The sequence below is a fragment of the Salvelinus alpinus genome, chromosome 17 (genome assembly GCF_045679555.1).
Source record: "Salvelinus alpinus chromosome 17, SLU_Salpinus.1, whole genome shotgun sequence".
Classification (NCBI taxonomy): Eukaryota; Metazoa; Chordata; class Actinopteri; order Salmoniformes; family Salmonidae; genus Salvelinus; species Salvelinus alpinus.
In genome coordinates this window covers 48,877,645-48,897,970 of record NC_092102.1, presented here as the reverse complement: position 1 = coordinate 48,897,970, position 20,326 = coordinate 48,877,645, and the positions used below count along the sequence as shown (strand labels likewise).

General features: G+C 42.8%; 1 protein-coding gene across 5 annotated transcripts in view; it reads right to left on the bottom strand.

Moving 5' to 3' along the window:
* The window catches only part of LOC139543128 (arginine-glutamic acid dipeptide repeats protein-like), a 350,494-nt gene that overhangs the window by 163,918 nt on the left and 166,250 nt on the right, over nt 1-20,326 (bottom strand). For all 5 annotated transcript variants that reach the window (XM_071349337.1, XM_071349339.1, XM_071349340.1 and 2 more), the window contains exon 3: nt 13,074-13,144. In XM_071349337.1, the coding sequence (XP_071205438.1) occupies nt 13,074-13,144 (71 nt within the window). The remainder of the gene's footprint in view (nt 1-13,073; nt 13,145-20,326) is intronic.

Below are 20,326 nucleotides of genomic sequence, written 5' to 3'. Positions count from 1 at the left end.
GTGTCTCTCATTAGCCTCGGTTTACCTTCTACAAAACCTATTTCTATACCTCCCTCCCAGTGTCTCTCATTAGCCTCGGTTTACCTTCCTAGCTAATGTCTTTGTGACTTCCCACCACATATCTGTCAGTAGAAATCATTTGGGTCTGCTGACTCCAAGTGTTAATATCAGCCGTAGTCGCTGTAAGTGTCTCAACAACACTGCGGAGCGACATTGGTGGTTTGGTTTTGGCACATCTTCTTGTGATACGAGCTCTTAATGATGTAAAAATGTCAAACAAGTACGCAAATAACAATCAACAACAAGAAATGACAAATGTCAGGACAAATACAGTTTAGACAAATTACACTATCAGTAAATCCACATGCAATCTGTGTATCTACACTATCAGTAAATCCACATGCAATCTGTGTATCTACACTATCAGTAAATCCACATGCAATCTGTGTATCTACAACAAAAAGATACTCTAAGACTGATATGTACAGCTGTAGATATGTTATAATGATATGTACAGCAGTAGATATGTTATAATAATATGTACAGCTATATATATGTTATAATGATATGTTATACTTATATGTACAGCAGTAGATATGTTAGACTGATATGTTATACTGATATGTACAGCAGTAGATATGTTATAATGATATGATAGACTGATATGTACAGCAGTAGATATGTTATAATGATATGTACATCAGTAGATATGTTATACTGATATGTACAGCAGTAGATATGTTATAATGATATGTACATCAGTAGATATGTTATACTGATATGTACAGCTGTAGATATTGTAGACTGATATGTACAGCTGTAGATATGTTATAATGATATGTACAGCTGTAGATATGTTATAATGATATGTTATACTGATATGTACAGCTGTAGATATTGTAGACTGATATGTACAGCTGTAGATATGTTATAATGATATGTACAGCTGTAGATATGTTATAATGATATGTTATACTGATATGTACAGCTGTAGATATTGTAGACTGATATGTACAGCTGTAGATATGTTATAATGATATGTACAGCTGTAGATATGTTATAATGATATGTACAGCTGTAGATATGTTATAATGATATGTACAGCAGTAGATATGTTATAATGATATGTACAGCAGTAGATATGTTATAATGATATGTACATCAGTAGATATGTTATACTGATATGTACAGCTGTAAAGATGTTATAATGATATGTACAGCTGCAGATATGTTATAATGATATGGTAGACTGATATGTACAGCTGTAGATATGTTATACTGATATGTACAGCTGTAGATATGTTATAATGATATGATAGACTGATATGTACAGCTGTAGATATGTTATAATGATATGTACAGCTGTAGATATTGTAGACTGATATGTACAGCTGTAGATATGTTATAATGATATGTACAGCTGTAGATATGTTATAATGATATGTACAGCTGTAGATATGTTATAATGATATGTACAGCTGTAAAGATGTTATAATGATATGTACAGCTGCAGATATGTTATAATGATATGTACAGCTGTAGATATGTTATAATGATATGGTAGACTGATATGTACAGCTGTAGATATGTTATAATGATATGTACAGCAGTAGATATGTTATAATAATATGTACAGCTGTAGATATGTTATAATGATATGGTAGACTGATATGTACAGCTGTAGATATGTTATACTGATATGTACAGCAGTAGATATGTTATAATAATATGTACAGCTGTAGATATGTTATAATGATATGGTAGACTGATATGTACAGCTGTAGATATGTTATACTGATATGTACAGCTGTAGATATGTTATAATGATATGATAGACTGATATGTACAGCTGTAGATATGTTATAATGATATGATAGACTGATATGTACAGCTGTAGATATGTTATAATGATATGATAGACTGATATGTACAGCAGTAGATATGTTATACTGATATGTACAGCTGTAGATATGTTATAATGATATGTACAGCTGTAGATATGTTATACTGATATGTACAGCTGTAGATATGTTATAATGATATGTACAGCAGTAGATATGTTATAATGATATGTACAGCTGTAGATATGTTATAATGATATGTACAGCTGTAGATATGTTATACTGATATGTACAGCTGTAGATATGTTATAATGATATATACAGCTGTAGATATGTTATAATGATATGTACAGCTGTAGATATGTTATAATGATATGATAGACTGATATGTACAGCAGTAGATATTGTAGACTGATATGTACAGCTGTAGATATGTTATGATATGTACAGCTGTAGATATGTTATAATGATATGATAGACTGATATGTACAGCAGTAGATATGTTATAATGATATGTACAGCTATAGATATTGTAGACTGATATGTACAGCTGTAGATATTGTAGACTGATATGTACAGCTGTAGATATGTTATGATATGTACAGCTGTAGATATGTTATAATGATATGATAGACTGATATGTACAGCAGTAGATATGTTATAATGATATGTACAGCTGTAGATATGTTATAATGATATGATAGACTGATATGTACAGCAGTAGATATGTTATAATGATATGTACAGCAGTAGATATATTATAATTATATGGTAGACTGATATGTACAGCAGTAGATATATTATAATGATATGGTAGAGTGATATGTACAGCAGAAGATATGTTAGACCGAGCTACATGAAGAAGACAGTATATTAATACACGCGCTGAACACTCATCTGATGTCTTAACACACGGAGACGCTCAACAGTCTCCCGCGTCAAGACACACAACGTCTTATCTTCCAAGAGAGGAAAACACACAGATATTTTTTCTCTCTCAGCTTTGTTTTGCAGAAGAGACAAACAAAACTAAAAAGAAAAGACTAGCAGGTCGTGTTGTGTATGTCTGTAGTATTGACTAGGTCGTGTTGTTGTTTATGTCTGTAGTATTGACTAGGTCGTGTTGTTGTTTATGTCTGTAGTATTGACTAGGTCGTGTTGTTGTGTATGTCTGTAGTATTGACTAGGTCGTGTTGTTGTTTATGTCTGTAGTATTGACTAGGTCGTGTTGTTGTGTATGTCTGTAGTATTGACTAGGTTGTGTTGTTTATGTCTGTAGTATTGACTAGGTCGTGTTGTTGTTTATGTCTGTAGTATTGGCTAGGTCGTGTTGTTTATGTCTGTAGTATTGACTAGGTCGTGTTGTTGTGTATGTCTGTAGTATTGACTAGGTCGTGTTGTTTGTGTCTGTAGTATTGACTAGGTTGTGTTGTTGTTTATGTCTGTAGTATTGACTAGGTCGTGTTGTTGTTTATGTCTGTAGTATTGACTAGGTTGTGTTGTTGTTTATGTCTGTAGTATTGACTAGGTTGTGTTGTTGTTTATGTCTGTAGTATTGACTAGGTTGTGTTGTTTATGTCTGTAGTATTGACTAGGTTGTGTTGTTGTTTATGTCTGTAGTATTGACTAGGTCGTGTTGTTGTTTATGTCTGTAGTATTGACTAGGTCGTGTTGTTTATGTCTGTAGTATTGACTAGGTTGTGTTGTTTATGTCTGTAGTATTGACTAGGTCGTGTTGTTGTTTGTGTCTGTAGTATTGACTAGGTCGTGTTGTTGTGTATGTCTGTAGTATTGACTAGGTCGTGTTGTTGTTTATGTCTGTAGTATTGACTAGGTCGTGTTGTTGTTTATGTCTGTAGTATTGACTAGGTCGTGTTGTTGTTAATGTCTGTAGTATTGACTAGGTCGTGTTGTTGTTCATGTCTGTAGTATTGACTAGGTCGTGGTGTTTATGTCTGTAGTATTGACTAGGTCGTGTTGTTGTGTATGTCTGTAGTATTGACTAGGTCGTGTTGTTGTTTATGTCTGTAGTATTGACTAGGTCGTGTTGTTGTGTATGTCTGTAGTATTGACTAGGTCATGTTGTTTATGTCTGTAGTATTGACTAGGTCGTGTTGTTGTGTATGTCTGTAGTATTGACTAGGTCGTGTTGTTGTTTATGTCTGTAGTATTGACTAGGTCGTGGTGTTTATGTCTGTAGTATTGACTAGGTCGTGTTGTTGTGTATGTCTGTAGTATTGACTAGGTCGTGTTGTTGTTTATGTCTGTAGTATTGACTAGGTCGTGTTGTTGTGTATGTCTGTAGTATTGACTAGGTCGTGTTGTTTATGTCTGTAGTATTGACTAGGTCGTGTTGTTGTGTATGTCTGTAGTATTGACTAGGTCGTGTTGTTGTTTATGTCTGTAGTATTGACTAGGTCGTGGTGTTTATGTCTGTAGTATTGACTAGGTCGTGTTGTTGTTTATGTCTGTAGTATTGACTAGGTCGTGTTGTTTATGTCTGTAGTATTGACTAGGTCGTGTTGTTGTGTATGTCTGTAGTATTGACTAGGTCGTGTTGTTGTTTATGTCTGTAGTATTGACTAGGTCGTGGTGTTTATGTCTGTAGTATTGACTAGGTCGTGTTGTTTATGTCTGTAGTATTGACTAGGTCGTGTTGTTGTTTATGTCTGTAGTATTGACTAGGTCGTGTTGTTTATGTCTGTAGTATTGACTAGGTCGTGTTGTTGTTTATGTCTGTAGTATTGACTAGGTCGTGGTGTTTATGTCTGTAGTATTGACTAGGTCGTGTTGTTTATGTCTGTAGTATTGACTAGGTCGTGTTGTTTATGTCTAGTATTGACTAGGTCGTGGTGTGTATGTCTGTCGTGACAGACAGACAGACAGACACAGACAGACAGACACAGACAGACAGGTCTATTGGGTTGTCACTGTCGTAGTAGTCTACTATCCCCTCTTTCTGTGAAGCTCAGCCATCTTGGTTTGTGTTTTACTCTCTCCTTTCCATCATTGGCCATTAGGATCTCAGGAAATTAAATATTACCCTCAACAGCCAATTGTGTGAATGTAACATTAAAATAAAATATATATGTTTGAGTCAGCCCACCCTGCCCACCTGTGTGAACATGACACTAAATACATTCAGCCTGGAATGGCCCTGCTCTGACATGGATTGTTCATTTTACCCAGCCCTCCTTCCTCCCTCCCCTCTCCTGTCCTCCTTCCTCCCTCCCCCATCCTCTCCCTCTCCTGTCCTCCTTCCTCCCTCCCCCATCCTCTCCCTCTCCTGTCCTCCTTCCTCCCTCCCCCATCCTTCCCCTCTCCTGTCCTCCCTCCCCCTTCCTTCCTTCCTTCCCCTCCTTCCTCCCTCTCCTCCTTCCCCTTCCTTCCCCTCCTTCCTCCCTCCCCTCTCCTCTCCTGTCCTCCTTCCCCCCTCCTCTCCTTCCTCCCCTTCCTGCTCTTAGATTTAGGCCGATACCCGCTAATTATCAAAATCCCGAAAAGAGCCGTTAAATTCTACAACCACCTAAAAAGAATCGATTCCCAAACCTTCCATAACAAAGCCATCACTTACAGAGAGATGAACCTGGAGAAGAGTCCCCTAAGCAAGCTGGTCCTGGGGCTCTGTTCACAAACACAAACACACCCCACAGAGCCCCAGGACAGAAACACAATTAGACCCAGCCAAATCATGAGAAAACTAAACCTGTATACCAGGCGGTGTCAGAGGAAGGCCCTAAAAATTGTCAAAGACTCCAGTTACCCTAGTCACAGACTGTTCTCTCTGCTACCGCACGGCAAGCAGTACCGGAGTGCCAAGTCTGGGACAAAGAGGCTCCTAAACAGCTTCTACCCCCAAGCCATAAGACTCCTGTACATCTAATCAAATGGCTACCCAGACTATTTGCATTGTCCCCCCCCCCCCCCTTTACACTGCTGTTACTCTTATTTTCTATGCATAGTCACTTTAATAACTCTATCTACATGTACATATTACCTTGACTAACCTGCGCCCTCGCACATTGACTCTGTACAGGTACCTACTGTATATAGCCTCCACATTGACTCAGTACCGTAACACCATGTATATAGCCTCCACATTGACGCAGTACCGTAAGACCCTGTATATAGCCTCCACATTGACTCTGTACAGGTACCCCCTGTATACAGCCTCCACATTGACTCTGTACCGTAACACCCTGTATATAGCCTCCACATTGACTCAGTACCGTAACACCCTGTATATAGCCTCCACATTGACTCTGTACCGTAACACCCTGTATATAGCCTCCACATTGACTCAGTACCGTAACACCCTGTATATAGCCTCCACATTGACTCAGTACCGTAACACCATGTATATAGCCTCCACATTGACGCAGTACCGTAAGACCCTGTATATAGCCTCCACATTGACTCTGTACAGGTACCCCCTGTATACAGCCTCCACATTGACTCTGTACCGTAACACCCTGTATATAGCCTCCACATTGACGCAGTACCGTAAGACCCTGTATATAGCCTCCACATTGACTCTGTACAGGTACCCCCTGTATACAGCCTCCACATTGACTCTGTACCGTAACACCCTGTATATAGCCTCCACATTGACTCTGTACCGTAAGACCCTGTATATAGCCTCCACATTGACTCTGTACAGGTACCCCCTGTATACAGCCTCCACATTGACTCTGTACCCGTACCCCCTGTATATAGCCTCCACATTGACTCAGTACCGTAACACCCTGTATATAGCCTCCACATTGACTCTGTACCGTAACACCCTGTATATAGTCTCCACATTGACTCTGTACCAGTACCCCCCTGTATATAGCCCCCACATTGACTCTGTACCAGTACCCCCCTGTATATAGCCGCTACATTGTTATTTCACTGCTGCTCTTTAATTATTTGTAACTTTTTTTTAAGGTACTTTTTACTATTATACATTTTTTTAACTGCATCGTTGGTTTGGGCTTGTAAGTAAGCATTTTTACTGTAAGATTACCTGTTGAACACCTGTTGAACACCTGTTGTACACCTGTTGTACACCTGTTGTACACCTGTTGTACACCTGTTGTACACCTGTTGTACACCTGTTGTACACCTGTTGTACACCTGTTGAATACCTGTTGAATACCTGTTGAACACCTGTTGAACACCTGTTGAACACCTGTTGAACACCTGTTGAACACCTGTTGAACACCTGTTGTATTCGGCGCATGTGACAAATAAAATTTCATTTGGATAATTATTTCCAATGTGTCAAGTAATTAACAAAAAACTAGAATGCTATTAATCCTAAACAGAGAGAACCCAGTGGCAGAATACCTGACCACTGTGACCGACCCAAACTTAAGGAAAGCTTTGACTATGTACAGACTTAATGAGCATAGCTTTGCTATTGAGAAAGGCCGCCGTAGGCAGACCTGGCTCTCAAGAGAAGACAGGCTGTGTGCACACTGCCCACAAAATGAGGTGGAGCTGCACTTCCTAACCTCCTGCCCAATGTATGACCATATTAGAGAGACATATTTCCCTCAGATTACACAGACCCACAAAGACTTCTAAAACGAATCACATTTTTATAAACTCCGATATCTATTGGGTGAAATACCACAGTGTGACATCACAGCAGCAAGATTTGTGACCTGTTGCCACAAGAAAAGGGCATCCGGTGAAGAACAATCAACATTATAAATACAACCCATATTTATGCTTATTTATTTTCCCTTTTGTACCTGAACGATTTGCCCATCGTTACAACCCACTACATAGCCATAATATGGCATTTGAAATGTCTCTATTCCTCTGAAACTTTGTGAGTGTAATGTTTACTGTTCATTTCAATTGCTTATTTCACTTTTGTTTATTATCTATTAAACTTGCTTTGGCAATGTAAACATATGTTTCCCATGTCAATAAAGCCCTTTGAAAAAAGAGACAGAGACAGAGAGAGAGACAGACAGAGAGAGAGACAGACAGAGAGAGAGACAGAGAGAGAGAGACAGAGAGATAGAGAGACAGAGAGAGAGAGAGACAGAGAGAGAGAGAGACAGAGAGAGAGAGAGACAGAGAGAGACAGAGACAGAGACAGAGAGAGACAGAGAGAGAGAGAGAGACAGAGAGAGACAGAGACAGAGACAGAGACAGAGAGAGACAGAGACAGAGACAGAGAGAGACAGAGACAGAGACAGAGACAGAGAGAGACAGAGACAGAGAGAGACAGAGACAGAGAGAGACAGAGACAGAGAGAGACAGAGACAGAGAGAGACAGAGACAGAGAGAGACAGAGACAGAGAGATACAGAGAGACAGAGAGATACAGAGAGACAGACAGACAGACAGACAGACAGACAGACAGACAGACAGACAGACAGACAGACAGACAGACAGACAGACAGACAGAGAGAGAGGTGTGGAGAGAGAGAGAGTGGAGAGAGAGGGGTGTGGAGAGGGAGAGAGAGACAGAGACAGAGACAGAGACAGAGAGACAGAGAGAGAGAGAGAGAGAGAGAGAGAGAGAGAGAGAGAGAGAGAGAGAGAGAGAGAGAGAGAGAGAGAGAGAGAGAGAGAGAGTGGAGAGAGAGGGGTGTGGAGGGAGAGAGAGAGAGAGACAGAGACAGAGAGAGAGACAGAGAGAGACAGAGAGACAGACAGAGAGACAGAGAGAGAGAGAGAGAGAGAGACAGAGAGAGACAGAGAGACAGAGAGAGAGAGAGAGAGAGAGAGAGAGAGAGAGAGAGAGAGAGAGAGAGAGAGAGAGAGACAGACAGAGAGACAGAGAGACAGAGAGACAGAGACAGAGACAGAGACAGAGACGGAGACGAGAGGAGACAGAGACAGAGAGAGTGAGACAGAGTGAAGCAGCAGCAGTGTAATTTCCAGCTTGTCCAGAGTGTGACATGCCAATAAAAAACTAAAAAACGTGGAGATTTATAGTGGTGTCAGGTTCACACAGAGCGCACTCACCCTCCCTCTATTAAACAACACATGGTGTAAATTAACTCTCTGCAAACCTCTCACAGAGGGAGGAGGGAAAGTGGGAGGAGGGTCAGAGAGAGAGGATGACATTGAAGGGATTGTTCTGAGGCTTGAGGAATGTGTGCAGCTTGTACCTCTAACAGTGTCTTACAGTCCATAGGATGACAACGCCACCAATCCACACGGCACGAGTGGGCATGAAAACGATGTAAACCACACGCCATGGCCGTCTCAGTCACCAGATCTCAACCCAATTGAACACTTATGGGAGATTCTGGAGCGGCGACTGAGACAGCATTTTCTCCCACCATCAACAAAACACCAAATAATGTAATTTCTCTGGAAGAATGATGTTTCACCCCTCCAATAGAGTTCCAGACACTTATAGAATCTATGCCGAAGTGCACTGAAGCTGTTCTGACTCGTGGTGCCCCCAACAACCCTATTAAGACTCTTTATGTTGGTGTTTCCTTTATTTTGACAGTTACCTTTACAAGGAGCAGTCAGTCAGGAGGACTAATACTGTAAGTTACCTTTACAAGGAGCAGTCAGGAGGACTAATACTGTAAGTTACCTTTACAAGGAGCAGTCAGTCAGGAGGACTAATACTGTAAGTTACATTTACAAGGAGCAGTCAGGAGGACTAATACTGTAAGTTACATTTACAAGGAGCAGTCAGTCAGGAGGACTAATACTGTACGTTACCTTTACAAGGAGCAGTCAGTCAGGAGGACGAATACTGTACGTTACCTTTACAAGGAGCAGTCAGTCAGTCAAGAGGACTAATACTGTAAGTTACCTTTACAAGGAGCAGTCAGTCAGTCAGGAGGACTAATACTGTAAGTTACCTTTACAAGGAGCAGTCAGGAGGACTAATACTGTAAGTTACATTTACAAGGAGCAGTCAGTCAGGAGGACTAATACTGTAAGTTACCTTTACAAGGAGCAGTCAGTCAGGAGGACTAATACTGTAAGTTACCTTTACAAGGAGCAGACAGTCAGGAGGACTAATACTGTAAGTTACCTTTACAAGGAGCAGTCAGTCAGGAGGACTAATACTGTAAGTTACCTTTACAAGGAGCAGTCAGTCAGGAGGACTAATACTGTAAGTTACCTTTACAAGGAGTAGTCAGTCAGTCAGGAGGACTAATACTGTAAGTTACCTTTACAAGGAACAGTCAGTTAGGAGGACTAATACTGTAAGTTACATTTACAAGGAGCAGTCAGTCAGGAGGACTAATACTGTAAGTTACCTTTACAAGGAGCAGTCAGTCAGGAGGACTAATACTGTAAGTTACCTTTACAAGGAGCAGACAGTCAGGAGGACTAATACTGTAAGTTACCTTTACAAGGAGCAGTCAGTCAGGAGGACTAATACTGTAAGTTACCTTTACAAGGAGCAGTCAGTCAGGAGGACTAATACTGTAAGTTACCTTTACAAGGAGCAGTCAGTTAGGAGGACTAATACTGTAAGTTACCTTTACAAGGAGCAGTCAGTCAGGAGGACTAATACTGTAAGTTACCTTTACAAGGAGCAGACAGTCAGGAGGACTAATACTGTAAGTTACCTTTACAAGGAGTAGTCAGTCAGGAGGACTAATACTGTAAGTTACCTTTACAAGGAGTAGTCAGTCAGGAGGACTAATACTGTAAGTTACCTTTACAAGGAGCAGTCAGTCAGGAGGACTAATACTGTAAGTTACCTTTACAAGGAGCAGACAGTCAGGAGGACTAATACTGTAAGTTACCTTTACAAGGAGCAGTCAGGAGGACTAATACTGTAAGTTACCTTTACAAGGAGCAGTCAGTCAGGAGGACTAATACTGTACGTTACCTTTACAAGGAGCAGTCAGTCAGTCAGGAGGACTAATACTGTAGCCACGTTAAAGAGCATAGCGGCTCCCTGGCCAATTGAACGTAACGGTCCATTTATTGATCACTGCAATGCCCTTCAAATCTAAAGTTAATATCTCTGTATAGATTTATCATGTATTCTCATCTAAAGTTAATATCTCTAGATAGTGTTATCATGTATTCTCATCTAAAGTTAATATCCCTATATAGTTTTATCATGTATTCTCATCTAAAGTTAATATCTCTATATAGTGTTATCATGTATTCTCATCTAAAGTTAATATCTCTATATAGTTTTATCATGTATTCTCATCTAAAGTTAATATCTCTATATAGTTTTATCATGTATTCTCATCTAAAGTTAATATCTCTATATAGTTTTATCATGTATTCTCATCTAAAGGTGAATAACTCTGTATAGCTTTAACATTTTACTGCAGTGGGCTAAATCAGGGTCACACAGTGTGTTTTAAAACAAAAGTATCTACCTCACACACGTGGTTATGTCCTTAAAGAAAGAAGACACGTGTACCATGTCAGATAGAGTTGAAATGTATTACATTTTGAGTTTGCTTCCCAATATTACACATCACAGAAGACTGAAACTAAAATATAACAAAATGGTTTGACATAAACAGGATTTTCGGCATTAAAAATAAATAAATATGAAATGATGAAAAATATGAATAACACATTCCATCCATGAGGCCACTAGGTCATTTGACTGCAGGAAAGGGATACCATAGCGTAGTGTGACTGGGCTGGAAATGATCATTTACCGTGCTGATCTCACTTCCATAGCGTCCATGATAGGAAACACACACCTCCTCTACTGTCTGGTGGCGTCCTGATAAATCTATGTCCCAATGTATGCTGGGACCGGAGGGGAGTCGTGAGGCAGCCATTACTAATCGCTGGGCAGCAGGTGGTACGTGGACACACATATCCGACACGACTTCACACATAGGCCAGAGGACGGAGAGAAAGAGTGGGAGAGAGAGGGAGAAAGAGTGGGAGAGAGAGGGAGAAAGAGTGGGAGAGAGAGAGAGAGAGAGTGGGAGAGAGAGAAGGAGAGAGAGAGTGGGAGAGAGAGAAGGAGAGAGAGAGTGGGAGAGAGAGAGTGGGAGAGAGAGGAGAGAGAGAGTGGGAGAGAGAGAGTGGGAGAGAGAGAGTGAGAGAGAGAGAAGGAGAGAAAGAGTGAGAGTGAGAGTGAGAAAGAGAGAGAGGGAGAGAGAGAGAGAGAGTGGGAGAGTGAGAGAGAGAGAGAGACATACCGTCCAGCCTCCACCTACTAACTTCCTCTTAGCTCAGGGTTTAGAACTGCTTGTGAATGTCACCATCACATCACGAAAGGGGCAGTTTATTCACCCTCTTGTCGTCTCCTCCCCCATGTCCATCACTACACGCCATTTTAGACTTCAGAGAATGCTCTCGCTCCCTCTCCGTCCGCCTGTCTCTTTTTCTCTACAAGGCCTATCTAGTATTTAAAACGGTGAACAGGGGGATAATGTCAGAGGAGTCTGAAGGGGACCCTGCTCTAGTTCATGGTCAGAGACAGTCTGAGACAGGAACCACCGAAGTATCACATTGGTAAACACTGCTGGAAAGACATGGTATCAAATGCTGGTTCAGCCTTGCTGGTTCAGCCTTGCAGGTTCAGCCTTGCAGGTTCAGCCTTGCAGGTTCAGCCTTGCTGCGCTAATTATCTGGGCACTGCTGCAGAATGATGGCATTTAAATGCCAAATGGCAGCGAGGGCGTGTATAATATCTTAGCTTTATGGCCTGTTGCTTTTAGCTGGCTGGACTAACGGAGATTGCAGTGTGACAGACAGCTGACTGGCTGGTTGGACTAACGGAGATTGCAGTGTGACAGACAGCTGACTGGCTGGTTGGACTAACGGAGATTGCAGTGTGACAGACAGCTGACTGGCTGGACTAACGGAGATTGCAGTGTGACAGACAGCTGACTGGCTGGTTGGACTAACAGAGATTGCAGTGTGACAGACAGCTGACTGGCTGGTTGGACTAACAGAGATCGCAGTGTAACAGACAGCTGACTGGCTGGCTAGACTAACAGAGATTGCAGTGTGACAGACAGCTGACTGGCTGGCTGGACTAACGGAGATTGCAGTGTGACAGACAGCTGACTGGCTGGTTGGACTAACAGAGATTGCAGTGTGACAGACAGCTGACTGGCTGGCTGGACTAACGGAGATTGCAGTGTGACAGACAGCTGACTGGCTGGTTGGACTAATGGAGATTGCAGTGTGACAGACAGATTGACACTGGAGAAGGGTTCTAGATAGAATGAGGTGAGAGAAGTGTACAGCTTGTACGGTGCCTCGGGTCTCTCTTAAATAAAGGTTCATTAGAAAGGAAAAGGCAGGTACTCACCAGTTTAAAATCCTGAATGCTACATATGAAGTAGGGGGTGTTGGGCCTGCGGCTCTCCATATATACACAATCTGAAACACAGAGAGAGAGACAGTTAGAGACAGATAAACAGACAGGGAGAAAAACACACAGATAGACAGGCAGGGAGAAAAACACACAGATAGACAGGCAGGGAGAAAAACACACAGATAGACAGGCAGACAGACAGACAGACAGACAGACAGACAGACAGACAGACAGGGACAGATAGACAGGCAGGCAGACAGACAGGCAGGCAGACATAGACAGACAGGGAGAAAAACACACAGATAGACAGACAGGCAGACAGACAGACAGACAGGGACAGATAGATAGACAGGGAGAAAAACACACAGATAGACAGACAGAGACAGATAGACAGGCAGACAGACAGATACAGATATACAGAGACAGATACAGAGACAGACAGGCAGGCAGAGACAGATAGACAGACAGGCAGGCAGGCAGAGAGAGACAGACATACAGATAGACAGGCAGACAGAGACAGACAGGCAGGCAGAGACAGATAGACAGACAGGCAGGCAGGCAGAGACAGACATACATACAGATAGACAGGCAGACAGAGACAGACAGGCAGGCAGGCAGAGACAGATAGACAGACAGGCAGGCAGGCAGAGACAGACAGGCAGGCAGGCAGAGAGAGACAGGCAGACAGAGACAGATAGGCAGGCAGAGGCAGACAGACTTCAAGTATTGTTTTCACATTCAGCAGCAGCTCTGACAGACTAGGGTTTGCCAAACTCAGATAGACAGACAGAGACAGATAGACAGGCAGACAGACAGATACAGATATACAGAGACAGATACAGAGACAGACAGGCAGGCAGAGACAGATAGACAGACAGGCAGGCAGGCAGAGAGAGACAGACATACAGATAGACAGGCAGACAGGCAGGCAGAGACAGATAGACAGACAGGCAGGCAGGCAGAGACAGACATACATACAGATAGACAGGCAGACAGAGACAGACAGGCAGGCAGGCAGAGACAGATAGACAGACAGGCAGGCAGACAGAGAGAGACAGGCAGACAGAGACAGATAGGCAGGCAGAGGCAGACAGACTTCAAGTATTGTTTTCACATTCAGCAGCAGCTCTGACAGACTAGGGTTTGCCAAACTCAGTCCTGCCCCCCCCGGGTGCTTGTTCAGTTTTTTTTGTCCACAGCTGACTCAAATAATCACAGCTTGATGATGAGTTGGTTATTTGAATCTGCGGTGTAGTGAAAGGACCAAAAAATAAATATGCATTGGCGGGGGGGGGGGGGGGGGGGGGCAACCCCAGTGTTAGACTGCTGCAGCTCTGGCTGTTAGCAGCAGTCTCAGTGTATTATTTTGGAGGTGATAGCAGCAGTCTCAGCGTATTATATAGGAGGTGTTAGCAGCAGTCTCAGTGTATTATATAGGAGGTGATAGCAGCAGTCTCAGTGTATTATATAGGAGGTGATAGCAGCAGTCCCAGTGTATTATATAGGAGGTGATAGCAGCAGTCTCAGTGTATTATTTTGGAGGTGATAGCAGCAGTCTCAGTGTATTATATAGGAGGTGATAGCAGCAGTCTCAGTGTATTATATAGGAGGTGATAGCAGCAGTCTCAGTGTATTATATAGGAGGTGATAGCAGCAGTCTCAGTGTATTATATAGGAGGTGATAGCAGCAGTCTCAGTGTATTATATAGGAGGTGATAGCAGCAGTCTCAGTGTATTATATAGGAGGTGATAGCAGCAGTCTCAGTGTATTATATAGGAGGTGATAGCAGCAGTCTCAGTGTATTATATAGGAGGTGATAGCAGCAGTCTCAGTGTATTATATAGGAGGTGATAGCAGCAGTCTCAGTGTATTATATAGGAGGTGATAGCAGCAGTCTCAGTGTATTATATAGGAGGTGATAGCAGCAGTCTCAGTGTATTATATAGGAGGTGATAGCAGCAGTCTCAGTGTATTATATAGGAGGTGTTAGCAGTCTGAAAAGCCTCTTTCCTCCAGTCAGATTCAATTGGAATGTGAGTAATAGGATTAAGTCGTTTTTTTGGATGCAGGACAAGGGTCGAGTCCCAAATGGCACCCTATTCCCTACATAGTGCACTACTTTAGACCAGAGCCCTATGGAACCCTATTCCCTACATAGTGCACTACTTTAGACCAGAGCCCTATGGAACCCTATTCCCTACATAGTGCACTACTTTTGACCAGAGTGCACTACTTTTGATGCTATTCCCTACATAGGGCTCTGGTCAAAAGTAGTGCACTATGGGCCCTGCCTATATTAGTTCACTATATATATATATATATTTATTTTTAATTATACCTTTTTTTAACTAGGCAAGTCAGTTAAGAACAAATTCTTATTTTCAATGACGGCTAACTGCCTTGTTCAGGGGCAGAACGACAGATTTGTACCTTGTCAGCTCGGAGATTTGAACTTGCAACCTTTCGGTTACTAGCCCAATGCTCTTACCACTAGGCTACCCTGCCGCCTCACCTATAAAATAGGGGATAGGGTGCTATTTGGGATGCAGAGGAAAAACAACGTTGCCTTTCAAAAGCAAACAGTAGAAACAGAGAAGCTTTAAGGGGAAATTATGCTATTGTTCCATTTAAGGTGGAGAGGAAGTGTCATAAGGCTGTTTTACTATTGGTCTCACACACTAGTACCACTCCCCCTGCACCCCACCAAACTAAATCATATGCAGTTACCCCCCCCCCCCCCCTGCCTAACTATGTCGTCCAGTTACCACACAAGTTGACGGATGTGTGTGAACCTCTCTCTCACACACTTCCCCCGTCTCTCATTTCTCAATATGGCCAAATTACATAACCCTAGCCATGGCCGATGCAACTCCGGTGAAATATGTGTGTGAATGGGAACCAGACCAGGTAGACCAGGTAGACCAGGTGGACCAGGGGGTCAGGCTGTAACACAGACCAGAGGGTCAGGCTGTAACACAGACCAGAGGGTCAGGCTGTAACACAGACCAGGGGGTCAGGCTGTAACACAGACCAGGGGGTCAAGCTGTAACACAGACCAGGGGGTCAGGCTGTAACACAGACCAGAGGGTCAGGCTGTAACACAGACCAGGGGGTCAGGCTGTAACACAGACCAGGGGGTCAGGCTGTAACACAGACCAGGGGGTCAGGCTGTAACACAGACCAGGGGGTCAGGCTGTAACACAGACCAGGGGGTCAGGCTGTAACACAGACCAGGGGGTCAGGCTGTAACACAGACCAGGGGGTCAGGCTGTAACACAGACCAGGGGGTCAGGCTGTAACACAGACCAGAGGGTCAGGCTGTAACACAGACCAGAGGGTCAGGCTGTAACACAGACCAGAGGGTCAGGCTGTAACACAGACCAGGGGGTCAGGCTGTAACATCAGGGATTATCAGTTAACCATCAAACTAGTAGCTACCTCTACTTTCCTACATAATGTGAGAGAAAAACATTCACATGTTCTACTTCACAAAGACAAAAATGAATTATTACAATTCTATTTCAGGTCTCTTTGTAAGCAGAAATATCAAGAGGTTTATCTGAATGTTTTAATCAAAGGTAGACCAATTGATTCTGCTTGGAAAAATATTAATTATAAAGGGCTCACACGCACACAAAGAGAGGCGCACGCACACACACACACACACACACACACACACACACACACACACACACACACACACACACACACACACACACACACACACAGACAGGCGCACGCACACACACACACACAAAGACAGGCGCACGCACACACACACACACAAAGACAGGCGCACGCATGCACACACACACACAAAGACAGGCGCACGCATGCACACACACACACACACACACACACAGCGAAGGTTGTATTGAAAGCACCGATGCATTCATCTCATTTTGCTTCAAATAGTACGTAATGATCCAAAACCAATTAGGGTGTGTCGGGGGTATGGCCTCTTTCCCCAACACTGAGACATGAGCAGCCTGTGGAGCGGAGAGGACATGCTAACTGCCACACACAGAAGGAGAGCCTCCATGCCCTCTCTGAACCTGTCTTTATATATTACAGAAGCCTTACAGACAGACAGACGGTTAGCATTTCAAAGTCACTGACATGCAACAGTTAGCATTAGCATTTCAAAGTCACTGACATGCAACAGTTAGCATTAGCATTTCAAAGTCACTGACATGCAACAGTTAGCATTAGCATTTCAAAGTCACTGACATGCAACAGTTAGCATTAGCATTTCAAAGTCACTGACATGCAACAGTTAGCATTTGCATTTCCAAGTCACTGACATGCAACAGTTAGCATTTGCATTTCCAAGTCACTGACATGCAACAGTTAGCATTAGCATTTCCAAGTCACTGACATGCAACAGTTAGCATTAGCATTTCAAAGTGACTGACATGCAACAGTTAGCATTAGCATTTCCAAGTCACTGACATGCAACAGTTAGCATTAGCATTTCCAAGTCACTGACATGCAACAGTTAGCATTAGCATTTCCAAGTCACTGACATGCAACAGTTAGCATTAGCATTTCAAAGTCACTGACATGCAACAGTTAGCATTAGCATTTAGGAAGCACTGATGTAGCTGGAGACATGTTGGCCGGGTCCCAAAAGCCACCATATTCCCCATGTAGTGCACTACTTTTGACCAGAGCCCTATGGCACCCTATTCCCTACATAGTGCACTACTTTTGACCAGAGCCCTATGGGCAGGAGCAGGATAGGTTGTCTTTAACAGGGAGGAGGATGAGAGGTTGTGTCTAAATCACAGAGAGAGAAGAGGACTGTCTAAATCACACAGAGAGAAGAGGACTGTCTAAATCACAGAGAGAGAAGAGGACTGTCTAAATCACAGAGAGAGAAGAGGACTGTCTAAATCACAGAGAGAGAAGAGGACTGTCTAAATCACAGAGAGAGAAGAGGACTGTCTAAATCACAGCGAGAGAAGAGGACTGTCTAAATCACAGCGAGAAAAGAGGACTGTCTAAATCACAGAGAGAGAAGAGGACTGTCTGAATCACAGAGAGAGAAGAGGACTGTCTAAATCACAGCGAGAGAAGAGGACTGTCTAAATCACAGAGAGAGAAGAGGACTGTCTAAATCACAGCGAGAGAAGAGGACTGTCTAAATCACAGCGAGAGAAGAGGACTGTCTAAATCACAGCGAGAGAAGAGGACTGTCTAAATCACAGCGAGAGAAGAGGACTGTCTAAATCACAGCGAGAGAAGAGGACTGTCTAAATCACAGAGAGAGAAGAGGACTGTCTAAATCACAGAGAGAGAAGAGGACTGTCTAGAAACCCCATGTGGATCTAGTTTAATAATTCAGTGCTTCAGTCAGACATGATGTATTACAGATGTTTTTCCTTTTCTTCCCCTCCACTCTCCTGATTCATGCTGCTTCAGGGCGTTAGAATAGAATAGCCAATTACCAATGTATTTGTAGAAACTGTATAAACAATAGGTGATAACCGTTTTATAATGAAACAAGTAGTGCTGACCAGGCGATTAGTCGCTTGTTTGGTCGTTAGGCTGTTGGTCGACGGAGATTGTTTTAGTCGAAAACCTATTCATTCAAGGGTTCTTTTTTTCTTTAAAAAAACTAACTATTTTCTAATAATAGTGAAGACATCAAAACTATGAAATAATGGAATCATGTACTAACCAAAAAAAGTGTCTATATTTTATATTTGAGATTCTTCAAAGTAGCCACCCTTTTCCTTGATGACAGCTTTGCACACACTTGGCATTCTCTCAACCAGCTTCACCTGGAATGCTTTTCCAACAGTCTTGAAGGAGTTCCCACATATGCTGAGCACTTGTTGGCTGCTTTTCCTTCACTCTGCAGTTCAACACTGGTTGGGTTGAGCGTATCGCTACAGAATGCTGTGGAAGCCATGCTGGTTAAATGTGCCTTGAATTCTAAATAGATCAGACAGTATCACTAGCAAAGCACCCCCACACCATCACACCTCCTCCTCCATGCTTCACGGTGGGAACCACACATGCGGAGATCATCCGTTCACCTACTCTGCGTTTCACAAAGACATGGCGGTTGGAACCAAAAAAATCTCAAATTTGGACTCATCAGACCAAAGGACAGTTTTCCACTGGTCTGATGTCCATTGCTTGTGTTTCTTGGCCCAAGTAAGTCTTTTCCTCTTATTGGTGTCCTTTAGTAGTGGTTTCTTCTGAACAGTTGATGTTGAGATGTGTCTGTTACTTGAACTCTGAAGCATTTATTTGGGCTGCAATTTCTGAGGCTGGTAACTAATGAACTTATCCTTTGCAGCAGAGGTGACTCTGGGTCTTTCTTTCCTGTGGCGGTCCTCATGAGAGCCAGTTTCATCATAGCGCTTGATGGTTTTTGCAACTGCACTTGAAAAACTTTTGAAATTTTACAAATTGACTGACCATGTCTTAAAGTCACTAAACTGTCATTTCTTGCCATAATATGGATTTGGTCTTTTACCAAATAGGGCTATATTCTGTATACCACCCATACCTTGTCACAACACAACTGATTGGCTCAAACGCATTAAGGAAAGAAACAAGGCACACACCTGTTAATCGAAATGCATTCCAGGTGACTACCCCAGGAAGTACACAGTTGATTCAAATAATCAAAGCTTGATGATTGGTTGATTATTCTAATCAGCTGGGCGGTGCTCAGACAAAAATAAATAAATAAAATGTGCACCTCTTGGGGTCCCCAGGACCAAGTTTGGGGAACGCCGGTGTAAAGTCTTAAAGACTGACATGTGTGGAGAGGGAGCCACTGGCCCTTCGTAGACAAGGCTATCGCTTTTACCCAGCTAGCCCGCTATTGCTTTTACCCGCTATTGCTTTTACCCAGCTAGCCGGCTATCGCTTTTCCCCAGCTAGCCGGCTGCCACAGGCCCTTTGTAGACTAGGCTACCGCTTTTACCCAGCAGCCACGAGTTCACAACTACGAGGGGAGAGTGAGCTTAGCAACAAATTGCTAAAATCCCCTATTGACCAACCGAGACCCAGAGAGAGAGAGCGAGAGAGCGAGAGACAGAGCAAGCTCCAGCTACAGGAAAATCCCTTAACCTACCACAGGAATACTCCCCTAGCCGTGCCTCTGAAGCACAACTGTACAGGGCCTCGTTTCTCAGAGCCTTCGTAGCGTTAAGATCGTTAGAACCTTCTTCTTACGATGAATCTTTCGTAACCCGAGCTGTTTCCCAGAACCTTCGTTAGTAAC